At 33.7% G+C, this 21,195-nt stretch overlaps 1 protein-coding gene across 5 annotated transcripts in view; it reads right to left on the reverse strand.

The window, feature by feature from the left end:
• Positions 1–9,238: 9,238 nt before the first annotated feature.
• The window catches only part of LOC139510162 (E3 ubiquitin-protein ligase E3D-like), a 102,537-nt gene continuing 90,580 nt past the window's right edge, over positions 9,239–21,195 (reverse strand). For 2 of the 5 annotated variants that reach the window (XM_071296517.1, XM_071296516.1), the window contains one exon: positions 9,239–9,363. In XM_071296517.1, the coding sequence (XP_071152618.1) occupies positions 9,318–9,363 (46 nt within the window). In that variant the 3' untranslated portion in view covers positions 9,239–9,317. Of the gene's footprint in view, positions 9,364–18,636; positions 20,034–21,195 lie in introns of those variants that run through there. The other 3 variants (XM_071296519.1, XM_071296518.1, XM_071296515.1) reach the window with 2 other exon arrangements.

The raw sequence follows: 21,195 nt of genomic DNA on the forward strand, positions 1-21,195 counted from the left end.
ATGAAGATGTTATTGTTACAGATCAGCTAAATTATCTATAGTAAAGGATCCTACAAATTAATGTAAGATACAGTCACAGAAAATAATTATATTCATAAGTACGTCTGAGTCAGTGACAACCCTACAACAGATGTATCCATCGGATCGCCATCAATGATGGTGATACATGGCTGTGTACATAATGTATATACAACTCGTCTAAACATCAACCCAACAATGTTAGATCTGTAAATTTGCTTTCGCAAATTTTTGGTTCTTCCCTCGCCGGGATTCGAACCCATGCTACTGTGATATCGTGACACCAAATCGCCTGCACTGCAGCCGTCCCGCTAGACCACACGACCACCTGGGCTCTCATAAAAAGAGCTTTCGGTGGGCATGTGTTACCTTTCCACGTCAGTTTTAATCTAGCGGCGTACTACAGTACATGATATATAAGGCATGAAGATGTTATTGTTACAGATCAGCTAAATTATCTATAGTAAAGGATCCTACAAATTAATGTAAGATACAGTCACAGAAAATAATTATATTCATAAGTACGTCTGAGTCAGTGACAACCCTACAACAGATGTATCCATCGGATCGCCATCAATGATGGTGATACATGGCTGTGTACATAATGTATATACAACTCGTCTAAACATCAACCCAACAATGTTAGATCTGTAAATTTGCTTTCGCAAATTTTTGGTTCTTCCCTCGCCGGGATTCGAACCCATGCTACTGTGATATCGTGACACCAAATCGCCTGCACTGCAGCCGTCCCGCTAGACCACACGACCACCTGGGCTCTCATAAAAAGAGCTTTCGGTGGGCATGTGTTACCTTTCCACGTCAGTTTTATATATATATAAATAAGGCCTTTAGTTTTCTCGTTTAAATTGTTTTACATTGTCATATCGGGGCCTTTTGCAGTTGACTATGCGGTATGGGCTTTGTTCATTGTTGTACGGTGACCTATAGTTGTTAATGTCTGTGTCATGTTGGTCTCTTGTGGACAGTTGTCCCATTGGCAGTCATACCACATCTTTTTTATAGTTGAAAATTTCATTCACCAGAAGATCTCAACATTGTTCCAGAATATCTCAACCGATACCAGAAAATCTCAACATGACATACTTTATAACATATTTAGCTTAATGAAATCATATTAGTAAAGAAAAAGAACAAACAGTAATTTTATGTTTATAATGTTTTAGAAAAATACTAATTTACTGATATATATGCTAGTTTATCAATGATATCAGTCATTTTGTCAATTTATTATATCTGACTGCGCTGGCCACATTTACCTGCTGGAGAAAAGTCATTACGATGTCATTTTAAATCATATTCATTTGTGTTATACACGAGAAAAACCGTAATTCCAATATCTATGGCATGACATTCTCCGATTTTACAAAAAAACGCTTTGATTTTCAGTAAATTGACGAAAAGTCGACCTACCCTGTGTTTATTTTGAATATTTTGAACCAGAAAAGCTCAACAGGAAGTGCCAGAATACTTTTTTCCGTCTCAACATTTGGTTGAGATTAGATGGTTTACCAGGCGTGATTACGTCATCTAATTTTCATAATCGTAAAAATAGAAGCCATTGTAGACCCCATTGTAGTGATAGCATAGCATCATTACGATCCTAATATGCAAGTTGTCTTTTAAAAGGCAAATGTATCTCCTAGCTATTTAGCATCATGTAATACACTTTTATGCAACTGGTCAACACAAAACAATTAATTGATCGTTTTTCAGGGGGTCCAAAGTTCATAAATCTTAAATAAGTCTATTTAAATATTTCGTGGAAGGGCAAACTAAAAACTTTCCGAGGTTGAAGACTAATAATTAACATAATGGAAAAAAGAAGGTTTTTTTTTGAAGATATGCATTTTTAAGATCCAAATGAAAAGTCTGTCGTCAAGTACTTTAATAAAAAAAATGTTACTCGAACACACCTGTTCTACTGTTATGACTCACTAGAAGGTATTTCACTTGACCTGTATTTTTCATATTCTAGTAATGAACATTTTAAATGATATTCTATCAACATAGAGCCTAAAAATATAAAACAAAATATAAGAATCTGAAGCGAGGTGACGTGTGAAATATTTTCTTTGTACATTTTCATGGAAGTCATAATAGTCAACTCAAACACGCCTAAACATAAAAGGGTGTAATCGAATTTCTCTTTTTGATGAAATTGTTGTCAATTTTTGTCGCAAGGGCAAATTATTGCTTTCGAAGGGCCAATCTTTTCTTTTTCTTTAGATATTTTTTCACCTGCCAGTGGCGGATCCAGAAATTTTCATAAGTGGGGGCCCACTGACTGACCTAAGAGGGGGCCCGCTCCAGTCACGCTTCAGTGATTCGCTATATAAGCAACCAAATGTTTTCCCAAAAAGGGGGGGCCCGGGCCCCCTGGGCCCTCCCCCTAAATCCGCCTCTGCCTGCGGAATTTATGCTTATGCACAAAAAAGATCCACATGTATTTGCACCTACCACAATCGATTGTTTTGTGAAGATTGGTGTATTATTTTAACATATATCTTGAAACTTCTTACTATAATTCATGTAAAAACACGTATGTTAGATGCATAAAATCCTAAATGATGCAATTTTATTAAACTTTTAAAGTCCACAGAAACATGAAGTTGTAAACAATTAACAGTCAGGATTCTACTTCGTCAAAAATATATCCCAATTACGCCAGTTCATTTTTACAATCGTAAAAATAGAACTTGGCCATTGTAGGGATAACGAGCTGCCAATTTAGCTCTTGAAAACCGACAAATTTATCCACATAGCACCATTACGATCCTTATATGCCAGTTGTATTTTAAAAGACAAATGCATGAACTAGCTAATGAGCATACTAGGTTAATATACTTGTCTGCATTCGGTCAACTTAAAACTATTGCTGATCGGTTGTCAGGTGGAATTTTCGAAAATTCATAAACATTTAAAAAAAAAATTAATAACATATTTCATGGAAAGGCGGACTAAAAAATTCAGTGTTTGAAGACTATGAATCATAAGTATCACACACAAAAAAGAAAGTTTTTTCGAAGATATGTATTTATAAGGTCCAACTTAAAGGGGCACTAGCTGTCAAATTCATGTTCACCGATTCTAAATCAAATTCTCATATTTGAAATATAACAATGGAAAACATTAATCCAAACTATAACCAGATGCTCCGCAGGGCGCAGCTTTATACGACCGCAGAGGTCGAACCCTGAACGGTTGGGGCTAGTATGGACACTTTCAACATTCAAACTGGATATAGCTCTGAATTTGGATTGTGATTAAATAGTTGATACAGGATAGGTTTCTGACACAGAATGAATGTGGTCTAATGAACTTAAAACGTTATTTTTTGCTTTTGAGCAATTCAGTATGCTGTTGAATATTAATCCTTTGATATTTGAAGAAATTTTCTTTTTCATTTCTGAAATCTGAAATAAGAAAAATTGAACCCCACCATTTTTTTCACCTCCCCCTTTCCCTTATTCCAAAAATGATCTCAATTCAAATTTCTTTTAAATACATCATAAAATATAAAATGTCATACAATCATGATTTAAATTAATTTAACTACTATTCTGGACAAAGAAAGATAACTCCAATGCAACATTTTATATTGGCAAATTTCCAATGAAGTTCATTAACCTAAAGTTTTTGGCAAATTTCCAATGGAATTTATTAATAATACAGTTTTTGGCAAATTTCCAATATACATAATTTAAGAGCAGTTTAGGTGAGATATTAAAATGAGTTTCAATTACCAACCTTACACTGCTTTAAAATTATGTTTTGTACTTAAGTAATTGTCCATTAACCTGGAAACACTCCCCCCCCCCCTTGTATGCACCTTGTTCCTTAACAGTTTGAGCCATAACTCCCAAAGACAATTCTTACAATCCCTTTGTGGTATTCCAATATCCAAAATCTAAATACATGGTTAGATTCATCATATCAAAGAACCCCAAGAATTCAATTTTTGATGAAATCAAATAAAGTTCAATTTTGGACCCTTTAGACCTCAATGTGAACCAATTTGTCTTAAATATTAAAATCTAAATGCATGGTTGGATTCAGCATACTGAATTTTTGTTGAAATCAAACAATGTTTAATTTTGGACCCCGATTTTGACCAACTTGAAAACTGGGCCCATAATAAAAAAACTAAGTACATGTTTAGATTCAGCATATCAAAGAACCCCAAGAATTCAACTTTTGTTAAAATCAAACTAAGTTTAATTTTGGACCCTTTGGACCTTAATGTAGACCAATTTGAAAACGGGACCAAAAATTAAGAATCTAAATACACGGTTAGATTCGGCATATCAAAGAACCCAATTATTCAATTTTTAATGAAATCAATAAAAGTTTTATTTTGGCCGCTTTTGGCCCCTAATTCGTTGGGACTAAAACTCCCGAAATCAATCCCAACCTTCCTTTTATGGTCATAAACCTTGTGTTTGAATTTCATAGATTTCTATTTACTTATACTAATGTTATGGTGTGAACCAAGAAAACTGCTTATTTGGACTCTTTTTGGCCCCTAATTCCTAAACTGTTGGGACCTCAACTCCAAAAATCAATCTCAATCTTCCTTTTGTGGTCATAGACCTTATATTAAAATTTCATTGATTTATATTTACTTATACTAAAGTTATTGTGCGAAAACCATGAATAATGCTTATTTGGGCCCTTTTTTGGCCCATAATTCCTATACAGTTTGGACCAAAACTCCCAAAATCAATCCCAACCTTTCTTTTGTGGCAATTGACCTTTTGTCAAAATTTCATAGATTTCTATTTACTTTAACTAAAGTTATAGTGCGAAAACCAAGAAAATGCTTATTTGGGCTCTTTTTGGCCCCTAATTCCTAAACTGTTGGGACCAAAACTCCAAAAATCAATCCCAACCTTTCTTTTGTGGTCATAAACCTTGTGTTTAAATTTCATAGATTTCTATTGAATTATACTAAAGTTACAGTGCGAAAACCAAAAGTATTCGGACGCCGCCGACGACGACGACGCAGACGACGACGCCAACGTGATACCAATATACGACCGAAAATTTTTCAATATTTGCGGTCGTATAAAAAGTCTAAATAAAACAATAAACAAGGCACAGGCATGAAATTGTGTAATTGAGTCTAGACGCAATCTAATTATTTATCAAGTTGACCTCTATAGTCATCCGATGACCATATAAGCGATGTAAACATAAATATAGATATAAATAGATTAAGCAAACACGTGCTGTTGAATTATTCTAGGTCTGTTTAATTTTATATTACAGATAAAAAATAAATGTTTATCATCATTTTTACCTGTATTAGAATAAAATTGAGAATGGAAATGGGGAATGTGTCAAAGAGACAACAACCCGACCAAATAAAAAACAACAGCAGAGGGTCACCAACAGGTCTTCAATTTAGCGAGAAATTCCCGCACCCGGAGGCGTCCCTCAGCTGGCCCCTAAACAAATATATACTAGTCCAGTGATAATGAACGCCATACTAATTTCCAAATTGTACACAAGAAACTAAAATTAAAATAATACAAGACTAACAAAGGCCAGAGGCTCCTGACTTGGGACAGGCGCAAAAATGCGGCGGGGTTAAACCTCAACCCTCCCCCTATACCTCTAACCAATGTAGAAAAGTAAACGCATAACAATACGCACATTAAAATTCAGTTCAAGAGAAGTCCGAGTCTGATGTCAGAAGATGTAACCAAAGAAAATAAACAAAATGACAATAATACATAAATAACAACAGACTACTAGCAGTTAACTGACATGCCAGCTCCAGACTTCAATTAAACTGACTGAAAGATTATGATTTCATCATATGAACATCAGGCACAATCCTTCCCGTTAGGGGTTTAGTATCATACCATCATAACATATATGAGAAGAACATAACCCGTGTCATGCCAATAACTGTTTTTAGAATAAATGTGTCTAGTTCCGATGCAAAGACCTTATCAGTGACTCAATATTAACGCCAAAATATGCAATCTTTAATGACTTGACAACAGTATCGTAATTATATCCTTTCTTAATAAGTCTATTCAAAGGTTTTGTAAGTTTCTGAGGTGAATACTGACACCTTTGTGCTTTATAAAGAATATTTCCATAAAAAATTGGATGTGAAATACCTGAACGTATTAGAAGTCTGCATGTTGAGCTATATTTACGAATGATGTCTTTATAACGATGATAAAATTTAGTAAATGTTTTGACTAGTTTGTGATATCGAAAACCCTGGTGTAATAATTTTTCAGTAATACATAAATTTCTCTCGTTAAAATCTAAAACATTGTTACATACACGAGCGAATCGTACAAGTTGAGATATATAAACACCGTAAGATGGTGACAAGGGAACGTCACCATCTAAAAACGGATAATTAACGATAGGAAATGAAAAATCATCCCTTTTATCATAAATTTTAGTATTCAGCTTTCCATTAGTGATATATATATATCAAGATCGAGAAAAGGGCAGTGGTCATTGTTAGTATTAGCTTTATTTAAAGTAAGTTCAACAGGATAAATTTCATTAATATACATACTGAAGTCGTCATTATTGAGAGCCAAAATATCATCCAAATATCTAAAAGTATTATTAAATTTGTTTATCAGATGTTGTTTCGATGGGTCTTTGCTTATTTTTGTCATAAATTGTAACTCATAACAATACAAAAACAGGTCCGCAATAAGTGGTGCACAGTTAGTCCCCATTGGAATTCCGATAATCTGACGATATACGGAATCCCCAAAGCGAACAAAAATGTTATCTAGTAAAAATTCAAGGGCATATGTAGTATCAAAGCATGTCCAATTAACATAGTTTTTTTGTTTATTGCTACTAAAAAATGACCTAAAAGAGTTTGAACATATATATATTCACATTCTGATTTATTGAATGCCCATTTAATTAGGTGTGTGAATTTTTTCTTAATGAGAATGTGAGGCAATGTGGTATACAGGGTAGAAAAATCAAAACTTTGAACAGATTCAAAATCACCAATATAAGCATGCAATTTATCAAGTACTTCCAACGAGTTCTTGACACTCCAAAAGTAATTTATTCCACTATTTTTGAAGGCCTTATTTGAACAATTTATTATCAGGTTTTTAATTGTACCAAGTGTGCTGGTAAGAAGAATAGACAATTTAGTAGTTGAACAATGGCTTGAAGACGAAATAAATCTATATTTGTAAGGGGTTTTGTGTAGCTTCGGAAGCCAATACATAGTTGGGACTTTCATTGTATTTGGCTCTGCTTGTAAAGTGGTAGCTAAAAGTTTATGTTTGTTACAGATTTCGTTTTCTGAAAATGGAGTCAGTTGGAATGTTGGTGAATTGGTGATTTCCTTTTTCAGAACCTCAATGTAAAATTTACGTCAAACAATAATAATATTATTAGCAGCTTTATCGGCCGGGACAAAAACAAATTCCTTGGCTAGTTCTTTTAGTTTATTTTTGATACGAGAAATAGGTTTATTGTGGTTATTGTTTATAGTAAAATGTTCTTTAAAATGTTGAATACGTATATCAACTATCTTCATTACTGAATTAAAAAAAGAGTCCAAAGATTTTTTGTCAGCTTTTTCCCGTTTTATCCATTTCATACAGTAAGTATGGAGTGAGTCGTGGATGATATTACGACACTCATTCCAATTAATAATTGACGGGGGACGATATTTAGGTCCTTTACTGAGGAATGATTTTAACTCTCGGTCTTGAACGATGTTAAGATCTCCTGTTATGACATGGGAAATGGGTCCATAAATATATTCGGAATTACTGCAATTACATGAAGTAGGTGTATTTTCACTGATATTAACATCTTTACACAATTGACTATAATTAAACACAAATTTCCGGGTAGATTTCTTGTAAATATAACAAATAAGAGGTAGCTTAGTATTGTCAAAATATCCAGGAATTTGTTCTTTAACAGAATGGTCGTTAAATATACCGGCAATATTTACAAAATCAAAGCCTTTATTGACATACTTAATTTTAATAAAATGTTTTTTATGATCTTCAGGGCGATCAATTTTGGGAAATAATTTAGAATAATTTGTGGATCGAATCAGTCAATCAAATGATTCACCTTTGTTTCACTTTCAATGTTGACATTCTCTTCCTTTAAATAACTTTACACATACAATTCACGTGTTATCCTTCTCAAGCTAAGGGTTTAAATTAAAGTTCCCATGAATACGGATCCAATGAGGTCGAATTATTCACTTGCAAGTGAATAATTCATAATCAATGTGGTTTTTTTTGCCAATTTTGACAAAATTGAACCTAATTGGCTACTAAAAAGGAATTATTGTTTCACTATTTGTATTTCATTACTGATTGAGCCATAACAATAATATAATAGGTTTTTCATATATCTCGTAGCTAGTGCCCTTTTAAAAGTCTGTCTTCAAATACTTTTAGTTAAAATTTGCTATTCGAACACACCAACTCTGTTTTTGTGATTCATTAGAAAGGTATTTCGCTTGACCCATATATTTCATTTTTTAGTACTGTGTCTTTTTGATGTTATAGTCGGCCTGTAGCCTTGATACATGTATATAAAAATGATAGAATCTGAAGCGAGATAATGTATTAAATACCCTTGCTTTATACATTTTCAAGACAAAAATATTCAACTCAAACACACCCTTACATAAAAAGTTGCATTCGATTTTCTTTTATCGATGCATTTGTTAACCATTTTTCGGAATTATTTCTCGAGTCACATAATGGAAGGGCAGAAACGAAAATTTAGGAACAAATAGATTGATATATTTTACGACCGTGGTATTTTTTTTTAAATCGGAGGTTATGCATTTTTTAGATCCAACTTAATAAACACACGTTTCGTCGACTTGATATCTAAGTGTTCTGCTTAATATTATGGAATAGATAAATTGAAAACTTATGCAAATGGTGTTTTTATGATAAAATACATCGTAATATGGCTGAAAACTGTCATTTTATTTGTTTCCTATTTACTTTTAAAATTGTTGTTACTATAGTAAACATAAATAAACATGTATCGCCTTCTCTAACAAAGCGCTTCGATTCTTTTGTTCTATTTCAACTGGGTTTCCGCCTGTTAAAATATATACCAATTTCTCTTAAAAAAGAGTTCCATTTCTTTTGTTTAATTTCAACTGGGTTTCCTGTAAAATAATAAACGTAATATAATCAAGAGACAATTTTCATATAACATTTAATTCATTCATAAACAATTTTTTTACTATATTTCTTTTATCCAAGACGAGAGCACCAACACCATCAAATTAACGTTCTTTTATCATCTGTTATAATGTAGAATACCAACCTGAAATACAAGTGAATATAGTGTTATTGTTTTTAGTGTAAGAATTATATAACTATGAATGTTTATTATACAACCTTTAGAAAATATTTATAGAATAACTACAAATAGAGAAAAATATTCAACAGGTGACCGAACAACACATTATTCACGAATACGTGTAGTTGTAATAGGCAAATGTGTCACTTCGATGTGTCGAAATTTCTGACGAGGCGGTGTCGGTACCGTAGTAATTTACGAGCTACGTCCCTTTGTTGACACTTTTTATGAACAGACTTATTTCTACTGATATATATTTTTGCGTTTTATGCTCTTTAATATTTGCAAGTGAATATCTGTCAAAACAGGTAAACAATATTACATGTACACAAAACGTTCACAGCTTTTATCAGGAAGCACTACAAATCGCCCCACTTTTAAAAAATCGCCCAAAACTGATTTACCAACTCGCCCCACTTTTAAAAAAATCGCCCCACTTGTAAAAAGGGTAAAATCCCGTTCATTTTCCTCCTGCCAACTCGCCCCACTTAATGAAATAATATAAACCTAGATGAATATATAATTTCAGGTCTGCCAACTCGCCCCACATAACTAAAAAAAAATTATACACAGAATACAAAAAAACGAAAATTTACTTAATCTTTATTATTGATATTGAGTTGGCATGACTCAACTTAATTCATCAGATATTTTCTATTTTTCATAAGTGGGTCGAGTTGGCATTGCTCAATTCATCAGGATTTTTTCGAATCCATGACAAATCGACCCACTGGCAAATCGCCCCACACCTAATCGCCCCACTTTTTCACAAGCTCGCCCCACTTTCTAAAAAACCGCCCCACTCTTGTTTACCAACTCGCCCCACTTATGAAAAGGGTAAACTCCCATTGCAAATAGTTATGATAACATGCTCCCCTTATGAAAAGGGTTAAAATCCCGCTGAAATACGGTCTGTCAACTGGCCCCACTCATGACAAATAGATAAACCACTTATAAAAAAGATGCAATCCCGTTGTATATCTTTGCCCCTGCCCACGTCAATACCTTTGAACACCAAAGTGAAGTGCTATACAATCAAATTGCTGTTAAAATCTCTATTTTTGCAATAAAGTTATATATAAATGTTAATCACGCATCAATAGTATGATTATGATACAATTAACAGGTTTCTTTTCAATTGTTATACAAGTATAAAGTTATTCTCCAATAATGATACAAAAATGTAATTGCAATTATATTTTAAGAATGTTAAAAAAGTTTAATAAATTTCGTTTTTTTGTTGTTGTATTCTGTGTAGATTACAAAAATCAAAATAAGTTTTCATTTAAGTGCGGCTAGTTGGTAGACCTGAAAATTACATATATAGAAGTAGATTTTCCCCTTTTTTTTCAATAAGTGGGGCGAGTTGCCGACAGTGGAAAATTAACTGGATTTAACCCTTTTCACAAGTGAGGCGATTTTTTTAAAAAGTGGGGCGAGTTGGTTAACCAGGTTGGGGCGATTTTTAAAATTTTTTTAATAGTGGGGCGAGTTGGTGAAAAAGTGGGGCGATTTGGTGTGGGGCGTTTTTGCCAGTGGGGCGATTTGTCCTGCTTCCGATTTTTCTATTTTTCACTGTTTGGGCTAGTTGGCATTCACGTCACAGAAAATACTGATACTCACTTCTTTATGCTTTATTTCAACAAAAAGAAAAGAACTACAAAATAAATATAAGAAGATGTGGTATGAGTGCCAATGAGAAAACTCTTCATCCAAGTCACAATTTGTAAAAGAAAAACCATTATGTATAGGTCAAAGTACTGTCTTCAACATGAACCCTAGCTTGGCTCACATCGAACAGTAAGCTATAAAGGGCCCCACAAATGACTAGTGTAAAACCATTCAAACGGGAAAAAATGTGTATTGATTTTATTTCTGAGTGGGTCAGGAACATACATGACATAGATATACAACGGAATTGCATCTTTTTTCATAAGTGGGGCGAGTTGGCATTACTTAATTCATCAGGATTTATCTATTTTTCAGAAGTGGGGCGAGTTGGCAGACCATATATCCCTTTTCATAAATGAAGCAATATATCCAACCTATTTTCAATGGGATTTTATCGTTTTCATAAGTGGGGCGAGTTGGAAAACAAAAGTGGGGCGATTTTTAAGAAAGTGGGCGAGTTGGTGAAAAAGTGGGGCGAGTATGTGTGGGGCGATTTGTTATGAATTCCTTTTATCAATAAATGAGCATTTACTGGAAAAGGTAAATTTTACAGAAACGTCCGCATGCAACGTTCACAAAAAGTGATCTTTAAAAAATCAGCAAACCAATAGTCCCCTTCTACTTCGTCGGTAGAGGACGTCTTATAAGAATTGGTTGAGGCAAACTTTAAGTTAGAGAACGGATGCAATTTTTTTTCCATTGGTAAAGGGGCACAGCTTTAGAACAATAAAAGTCCCCCCCCCCCCCAAAAAAAAAAAAAATAAATCAAAGCACCAAAGGGTGCTATAGGCAGTTAATCAAAAACCCAAAGGCAAACTTGGCCAAGTTCAGATGAATAGTGTAAAGAAATTTTCAAAATATTATCTCAGGCATTGTTCTCAGCTATTTCTAAAGTATCAAATAATGCTTGTACAGTAATGTGTATTTTATGCAATCCTACGGTATCCTATAGCTACCACTTTCAAAAGTTATTTTCAATTTATATTTATAAAGATTCAATGTCTGAGATTATGCACATACACTGTCCTATGTTAGGGGAGAGTTTTGTGCCAGTTGAGATGTTAAAATCGCCACATTCTGTATGTACCTGTCCACAGTGAGGAGCCACTAATGTGGTGATTGTTGCTGTATATCATATATATTTTTCATAATTGTTTTGTACATTTTTTTAATCTTAATTTCTTGTTAGTTTTTAGTTTAATTTTAGTATGATGTCCAAGTTATTCACTGTGTCTAAACCACACCGGCAAAATTTGCTCGGACTCGATGGTATCTAACATCCGGCACAATGACGGAACACCAATAGACAAAAGAAAGGTAGGTTTCTCCTTATTTTTTTTATTTTTTTTTATGATATCGAAGAATATATATACATATACAACTATTTTCTATTGTGAGATGCAATATTTTCTACAACTGTTCTATATTAACGGAGAAATAAGTCAAAATGCATGTCAAAATGACGAATTGAGTGAACCTTGCCTCGAAATTGTTTAATTTCTCGTTAAATTGTTCACATTGAACGGAAAGAAAGGTACGATAGCTAGTATTGACACGGAGATTGCAAATTTAGTTATTATGAGCATCTCCATTTTTGTATCTCTGTGTATGGAACGAAAGAAATGGGTCATGTCAAAATGGAACTGGCCGGTTTCTTCAATGTATACAACCCGGTTTCGTCATAGATTTCAAAATGCATAACCCGGTTTGGTCAAATAAAAAAATTCATAATCGCATTACATTATAATTGATTATTTAACTTCAGCGTTCAAAAGGAGTTTTGTGGGTCGTTGGAAAACAAGTTCGTTCACCGGACAACGGCTTATTATTTATATGAGTCTCAGATTCAATATAAATACTAAGCAAACACTTGAATTCCTACTCTTATAGAACACAAATATTTTAATTTACTTTGCATTCCAAATTTTTTTTACAGCATATTGATATTAAAGCTCTCTAAATATGCGTTTTCTATATGAGTTATGGGAAAATATGTTGAACATGTTTAAACTTGAAATTAAAGTTTACGGTCTTAAAAATCGAAACACACAATTGATATGTCATTTTCTCGCACAAAAGGATGGACACCTTTATAAGTAATCCAATCCTTCTATGTATGTAATCTTTTCTATACAATCGTTAAGGGATAATTTACAAGTGATACAAGTTTTGGCACACATCGCGCATTTACTATACAGGCTCTGTCATCGAACGAGTTAGGGTTTTTTCATCAGTTTTTATTATTTGTACTTTTGTTGTACTGTTTGTGTCAGCGACAACACTTTGACTCAGTCCATTCCCGAATCACACGCTTGTAATTCCATGGTTGTCTTTGGTTGCTTTATACCATATGCGTTTTGAACATAAAATAGGCAGGTAGTTTTCTTGTTTGAATTGTTTTACATTTATAATTAAGGGCCCTGTTATAGCTTGCTTTCATGTAGTTTGTGTGTTTTTCTCCTTGTTTAAGGCATACGCTGACCTAAACTTGATTAAATCAACATAATTTTTGTGTCTAAAAGAAAGTTGTCTCATTGTCAATGTTTATGGGATAAGTGGTTACCGTCACTTCTTCTTAATAAGACCTAGATATAAAAGATAATCAATTTGCTCTAGTCTAGAATTTTAGTATATTGAAGGACTTTTTGTCTTATTTTAAAAATATGCTTTAAATTGAAAAATATTCGAATTAGCTCTCGCCGCGATATAGCCTTTTTATGTTAATGCGGCGCAAAGCAACCAAAAATCAATCAATCAATCTCAATAAGACCTAGATATAAATGACGGTCATGTTTTGCAAACCAACTTTTATTCACATTTAAAATACAAAACTGTCAGATATTGTTTTCGAAAGTTATCTTGAAGTTTCAATTGAATTTGAACTGTACAAAAAATGAATTTGAACTGTAAAAATAATGTGAAAAACATGCCTATGAAAATAAATGTGCCTACCAGAAACGGGGAGAAAGTTACAAATCTCACTGCTATGTTATGGATGCTTAAGTGTGAAAACTCGCTTTAGTGCGCAAGTAAAACAGTATATATAGTACCAGAAAATCGGGCAGGACTGCATGCATGATTAATTTGTGCAGAACAGTATAGACTATAGTCGGTTTGGGACTGTTTGTCAATGATTGAATGCATAAATGTATTAATAATTGATAGTAAATATTGTAAACTAAGTGTATATAATATAGTATAGTAAATTAAAATTACGGCACAATCAAAACACATCCTTTTATTTTTCATCTTTACATACTACTATTATAAACAAAGAAAATATAATAATGTTACAAAATAATTAGGTACCAGTGTTTGCTATTCAGTATTTATATTCCATTTAAAATTAGTTTGAAGTTAAGTGAAATAAGGGATACGCCTTTCATTAGGAAAATGTGTATTATCATAATTAACTATGTCCAAAAGTGCCCGTTTAAAATAGATTTTAACACGCCAAGTTTACTTTACATAAATATATATTTAAATTCTCGAAAGACAATGTTCAGATCCGTGCCAAAGTTTCTTTTCATAAATTGTTTGTTAAAAAAAACAAACAAAAAAACGGGTGATATATATAGACGAAACCGGGTGATTGTGTAGTAACAACATTGACGAAACCGGTTTATTTTAATTTGACATGACCCTTTTCTTTCGTTCCATACACAGAAATACAATTATTGAGATGCTCATAATAACTAAATTTGCAATCTCCGTGTCAATATCTATCTTCCCGTACCTTTCTTTCCGTACAATGTGAACAATTTAACGAGAAATTAAACAATTTCGAGACAAGGTTCACTCAATTCGTCATTTTGACATGCATTTTGACTTATTTCTCCGTTAATATAGAACGGTTGTAGAAAATATCGCATCTCACAATAGAAAATAGTTGTATATGTATATATATTCTTCGAGATCATAAAAAAAAAAAAATAAATAAGGAGAAACCTACCTTTTTTTTGTCTTTTCGTCATTGTGCCGGATGTTAGATACCATCGAGTCCGAGCAAATTTTGCCGGTGTGGTTTAGACACAGTGTTATTGTAAATGCTTTTTTGTTCCAACGTTGGAAATTTCCGGGCTTAAAGAACTAACTAGCCTCTGGAAAGTGGTTTAAAAGTTCCACCCGAACAAAGTGACTAGTTGAAATAGTATACATTTTTGTTATTGTGTTAAGGGGCCAGCAAAAGCAATCCTTTGGGTGTAGGAGTTTCCCCCTGCATTAAAGATCCGCTAACCTTCGACTGTTGTCTGCTCTTAGACCAGGTTATTGTCTCTATGACACCTTCTCCATTATCATTCTCAATTTTATTAACATCTCAAATTATAACTGAATTAAAATATCTTGATTACGGTTTAACTGTCTTCCATTACTCATATCATAATAAGAAAAAACATTTATTTAAACTTTAAATCACTGTATTAGTAGGAGTTAAAAAAAACTTGTTTGTAACTTCAACTTGTTGAAAACAAACGTTTCTCGAGCCTCGTTAGTCGTTACCTTTTTATTGTATCGTGCGATTTCTTTTCACATTTTTTTCATGGGGAAATCGTTTACCAGCATGAGGTTGCTGAAGGAACGGCACAGAATTGATTCAAGAACACTTGTTATCACATAAGCAACACGACGGGTGCCACAAGTTAAACAGGATCTGCTTACCCTTTCGGAGCACCTGCGATCACCCCTAGTTTTTTGGTGGGGTTTATTGTTTATTCTTTAGTTTTCTATGTTGTGTCGTGTGTGCTGTTGTGTGTTTGTCCTTTTCATTTTTAGCCATGGCGTTGTCAGTTTGTTTTAGATTTATGAGTTTGACTGTCCCTTTGGTATCTTTCGTCCCTCTTTTAGCCTCAACCAAAATATTTTGAAACATATACTCAATGCTTATTACCACAAAATCCAGATAAAGTATGAGGGCTGTTTTGTTTTCTTTTACTTGTTAGGGTTTTTAAGCAGTTAATCTGCTTAATGCAAGCACCCTAGATTTATGCTCTACCCAATAAATGCTGAAATATGTGCCACTTTTATTATCTGGCTGGCTATCATGTTATTTATGACTAAATTGAACACTTTTTTTATGCTTTTTATTCTCAGGCTGGAATATAAAAAAATATTACCATAAAAACCTTAAATGGTCGTCGAATTTCCCAAAAGTTTTGAAGTTGCACATAGGAAGAAGTGCTTGATAGAAATTCTCCTATAGTTTATTATCCCCTGTGCTGTTGGCTAAGATGTCAAAGAACAATAGTTTGAACTTGATATTTGATTGGCAAAAATCTATAAAGATGAGTCGTTTACATTTCCTAAATGGCAAAAGTCGTAGGAATATTGTTTGTCATTGATACGTATTACATACGTCAGTATATTAATCAGCTGATATAAGTTGGCGGCAATTTCAAATTTCATAGAAGACGAAATTTACGTACCTTTTAAATTGGGAGGATTCTAATGATACATAGGTACTTTATTATTAATCATTTTATTCGTTTTTTGTCTGAAATTATTGAGATTATTTAAATCATCTTAATTCAGTAATCTTAAATGTATGCTTATTTGTATTCTTGTTAATATTATTCCGTTATTTTGCAAATCACCTCCATGATCCTTCATGCTTGTCAAATAAATTGTTGTTATTGTAGTTTTCTGATTGGTTGGAAGCAGGACAAGTCGCCCCACTGGCAAGTCGCCCCACACCTAATCGCCCCACTTTTTCACCAACTCGCCCCACTTTACAAAAAACCGCCCCAACCTGGATCACCAACTCGCCCCACTTTTAAAAAAATCGCCCCACATGTGAAATTGGTTAAATCATGTTTAATATTACTCCTGCCAACTCGCCCCACTTAATGGAAAACGGTAATATTTAGATTAATATAAAATTAAAAATTAAAACTCGCCCAATCTAATTGAAATATAGATCGGAGATCTATATTTAATTGAAATATAGATCTCCGATTTCGTTATACTACATATGTAGTAACGTAGTATAACGAAATCGGAGATCTATATTTCAATTAGATTGAAACTCGCACCACTTAAATGAAAACTAATCTACACAGAATACAAACAAACCGAAAAAAGCCAACACACATTTCAGTTAAATTATTTTATTCGTAAGCGGGGCTAGTTGGTAGCCTTTAACTCTATTCATACTTGTACTATTCATAAGTGGGGCTAGTCAGGGGCGGATGCAGGAATTTTCGAAAGGGGGGGTGCTAACCCAGGGCACCCAGGGCAAAAGGGGGGGGGGTGCAAAACATATGTCCCGATACAAATGCATTGATCGGCAAAAATAAAGGGGGGGGGGTGCGCACCCCCGGAACACCCCCCCCTGGATCCGCCACTGCTAGTTGACATTCACGTTACCGAAATATTAATACTCACTTCTTACTGCTATATTAAAAAAAAGGAATAATATAAGAAGTTTCTATAAGGTTTTCAATGGGATAACATCCGTTTCCATAAGTGGGGCGAGTTGGCCGGAGTAATATTCACGGAATTTAAGTTATATACAACGGGATAACATCTGTAGGGCGAGTTGGCTTTACTAAATTCATCCTGGTTAATAATATGTTAATCTAGATTTTATCGTTTTCCATTCAGTGGGGCGAGTTTTCAGGGGTAATATTAACGGGATTGAACACATTTCACAAGTGGGGCGATTTTTTAAAAAGTGGGGCGATTTGGTAATCCAGGTTGGGGCGTTTTTTTTTAAAGTGGGGCGAGTTGGTGAAAAAGTGGGGCGATTAGGTGTGGGGCGACTTGTCATGGATTCGATTGGTTGATGTCAAGGTCATTTTAAGATTTTGTTTCGCTTTGGTGTTACAATGTAACATAATGCTACACGTGCATTGATTACACTCAATGTGCTTCAATAAATATTGAGATAAAAACTTTTAACAACTCTTTACTAAAGGATGACATTATTGAACTTCCAAAGTCGCATATTTTGTAAGATATCAAAATCCGAATCTGTGACGCGTATAACACCGTAATTGTTTTTGATTTACAAGAACTTACCGATTTCCGGAACAGAAAAATACGACCTTTTTTTATATGTTTCTTTTTATAATTTTTCACATTTAAACACTCGTTAAAAAAGAGGGACGAAAGATACCAAAGGGACAGTCAAACTCATAAATCTAAAACAAACTGACAACGCCATGGCTAAAAATGAAAAAGACAAACAGAAAAACAATAGCACACACGACACAACATAGAAAACTAAAGAATAAACAACACGAACCCCAACCTAAGTTAGAAAATAGACACAACTTCTGTAATTTTCCATTTATAAAGGTTAAGGTGATGTACCAAAATTCAAACTTGATCTGTATTTTGTGGAATTCAGCATTCATTGTTAATAAGTTTCATATCATTGGTGTCGTAAAAATATAAGGGCATACACTACAGGTAAGGGGACAAATTCTACTGAATCCACACAGCACAAGTAACAAACACTGCAGTAAATATAAAAAAAAGAAGATATGATTGCAAATGAGACAACTCTCCACAAGAGACCAAAATGACACAATACAGTATTAGAAATAGAACATTAATAATCTACTCTGTTCTAATATTTTATGATGAATGATACTTTATTTTACACTACTCATCTGATCGTTTTGGTATTTCTGCTAGCCAAACACCTGATTATATAAGATAGCATTACAGAATTCGCGAAATCTTTTTTTCGTTGGTGGTTTTTGAAGAAAATACGCTGGTCCTCACTATTATTTCTTTTGCCAAATCCTTAAATTTTGTCTTTCCTTTGCAAAATTTTGGTGGTCAAATCCTTAGGACCACAACTTTTCGCGAAACTCTGGCATTAATATAATTTACTAAATAACACCCAACCCTAAACAGTTCCTTGAGATACCCAAGAATCAACGACCTGGTCCAATTTACCACGTCTCTACTTGCGGAAGCATAGGAATGAATAAATCCAACATTGTGTTTTACCTGGTTTCCTGTAACTGTTTTATTTCGATTAAAGTAGATATGTATAAATATATCTGTAATGTGTCTTTATGGATGTTTTTGGTGCAATCATTGATGACAGTACATAATTGCAACCTTATTATTTACCAAAAGCATTGATATTATAATAATATAGGTTACGCAATATGTTGGAGCATACTATATGTTAGATCATATTGCAGAGAATGCATGTTTGAGATACTTAGCACAAATGTACACATGTCTGTTGTTGTCCATTCATCAGGTATTAACTGGTATTGATGATTTTTGAAAAATTGGTGAATAATAATATGATAACTGCTAATTCATTTTTTTCCCTATGGTTTATTTCTTCTGGCCCTCATACTTTTGATGCATTGAGTCCATGTTCTATTTTTTTCTCAACCCTACTTAAGTTCCATTTTGGGTAAGTCGGTTTCTTTAGTGAATATATTAGGTTGATGTCTTCTTAGTAGATACAATTATAGTGAATTGTTCATTCAATGTTTCTGCTCTGTCATGGTTGTTTTTCTGCTGGTAGACCTTTCTTTGTCTTTAGTGATGGTATACTTTAAGAGTTCTATTTATATGACTTGATCCTACTAAGATGCATATGGATATTCTCGACAGTTGGTGTCTGTCGTCCATCTTCATCTTCGTTTACTTTTACAAAAGTGTTCTCCTCTATAACTACCATTGGCCAAATGTTACTGAACTTTTAGGTACTAGTAGTCGGCTGACAGTTTTGGTTAAATTTGGCAACAATTATCATTGGTGTATCTAGTTTAAAAAGTGTAGGATATAAATCCTATCTGTTTAGCCGTTATGGCTGTGATGACATGCAAGTATTGTCTACTAAAAGCCGCCATGAATAGCGAAAACCTGATGTAAACACATGTTCAGAATGTTGAGCTCCACCTCATGTCCATTCACGTCAAAATGGCCAAATGATTTCTTATATTTCTTATCGTCCTTATATGACGAATTTTGCCAATTTCCATGTTTGTCTTTAATAATGAAATATATAATAAATAGATAGAAACTTTTAATAGCAAAAATTACCAGCAAGACAAGATCTACAATGTAATAGTTAGTCGACTCGCTATAGGAATTTGTGCTCTTAATGATTTTACCGATCTTTGGCATTTTTGTCAATCATCTTGAAAGTTATAAGCGAAAGCTAGAAACTTTTATAAAAAAAACAACCTAAACAGCGAGACAAGATCTACAAACAAATCATAATTTCCGTTATAAATAGTAAGTAGACTGTGTAAAGTGACGATTGCCCTAAAATGACAACTCTTTTGTCACGGCCTCTCATCCTCTGTTGTGTTTGGGGTAAAACTATAGATAAAATTGAGAATGGAAATGGGGAATGTTTCAAAGAGACAACAACCCAACCATAGAGCAGACAACAGCAGAAGGTTACCAACAGGTCTTCAATGTAGCAAGAAATTCCCGCACCCGGAGGCGTCCTTCAAATATATATACTAGTTCAGTGATAATGAACGCCATACTAAACTCCAAATTGTACACAAGAAACTAAAAGTTTAAATAATACAAGACTAACAAAGGCCAGAGGCTCCTGACTTGGGACAGGCGCAAAAATACGGCGGGATTAAACATGTTTATGAGATCTCAACCCTCCCCCTATACCTCTAGCCATGATGCAGAAAAGTAAACGCATAACAATACGCACATTAAAATTCAGTTCAAGAGAAGTCCGAGTCTGATGTCAGAAGATGTAACCAACGAAAATAAACAAAATGACAATAATGCATATATAGAAGATAGATAGATCGATCGCATGAACTATTCAAGTCTATAATATTGGAGAGTTCTCGTTGTTGATCATGCACATAGACCTAAATGAATGTTACATGCTCTTTATAGCCTCTTTTTTGTTAAGATGTTATGTATTTCCAAAACTGTTTGCTATTTTCTTTCATATCTAGCTCTTGTCATATTGTCAACACAATTGTGTGATTTCATTACTGAATTTTGTAGTTCTTTCCATTTTTCCACTTAAATTCCGTCCACTTTAAATATTTCTTTACGTTTCCGTTCCGTTTTCCGTTTCCGCCCTTTAGCAACATTCGTAAAAATGACACCACCTAAATTCAAACTTGATCTGCGTTATGTGGTTATTAGCATTAGGTAAACATATAT

Source organism: Mytilus edulis, chromosome 2 (genome assembly GCF_963676685.1).
Source record: "Mytilus edulis chromosome 2, xbMytEdul2.2, whole genome shotgun sequence".
NCBI classification, from domain to species: domain Eukaryota; kingdom Metazoa; phylum Mollusca; class Bivalvia; order Mytilida; family Mytilidae; genus Mytilus; species Mytilus edulis.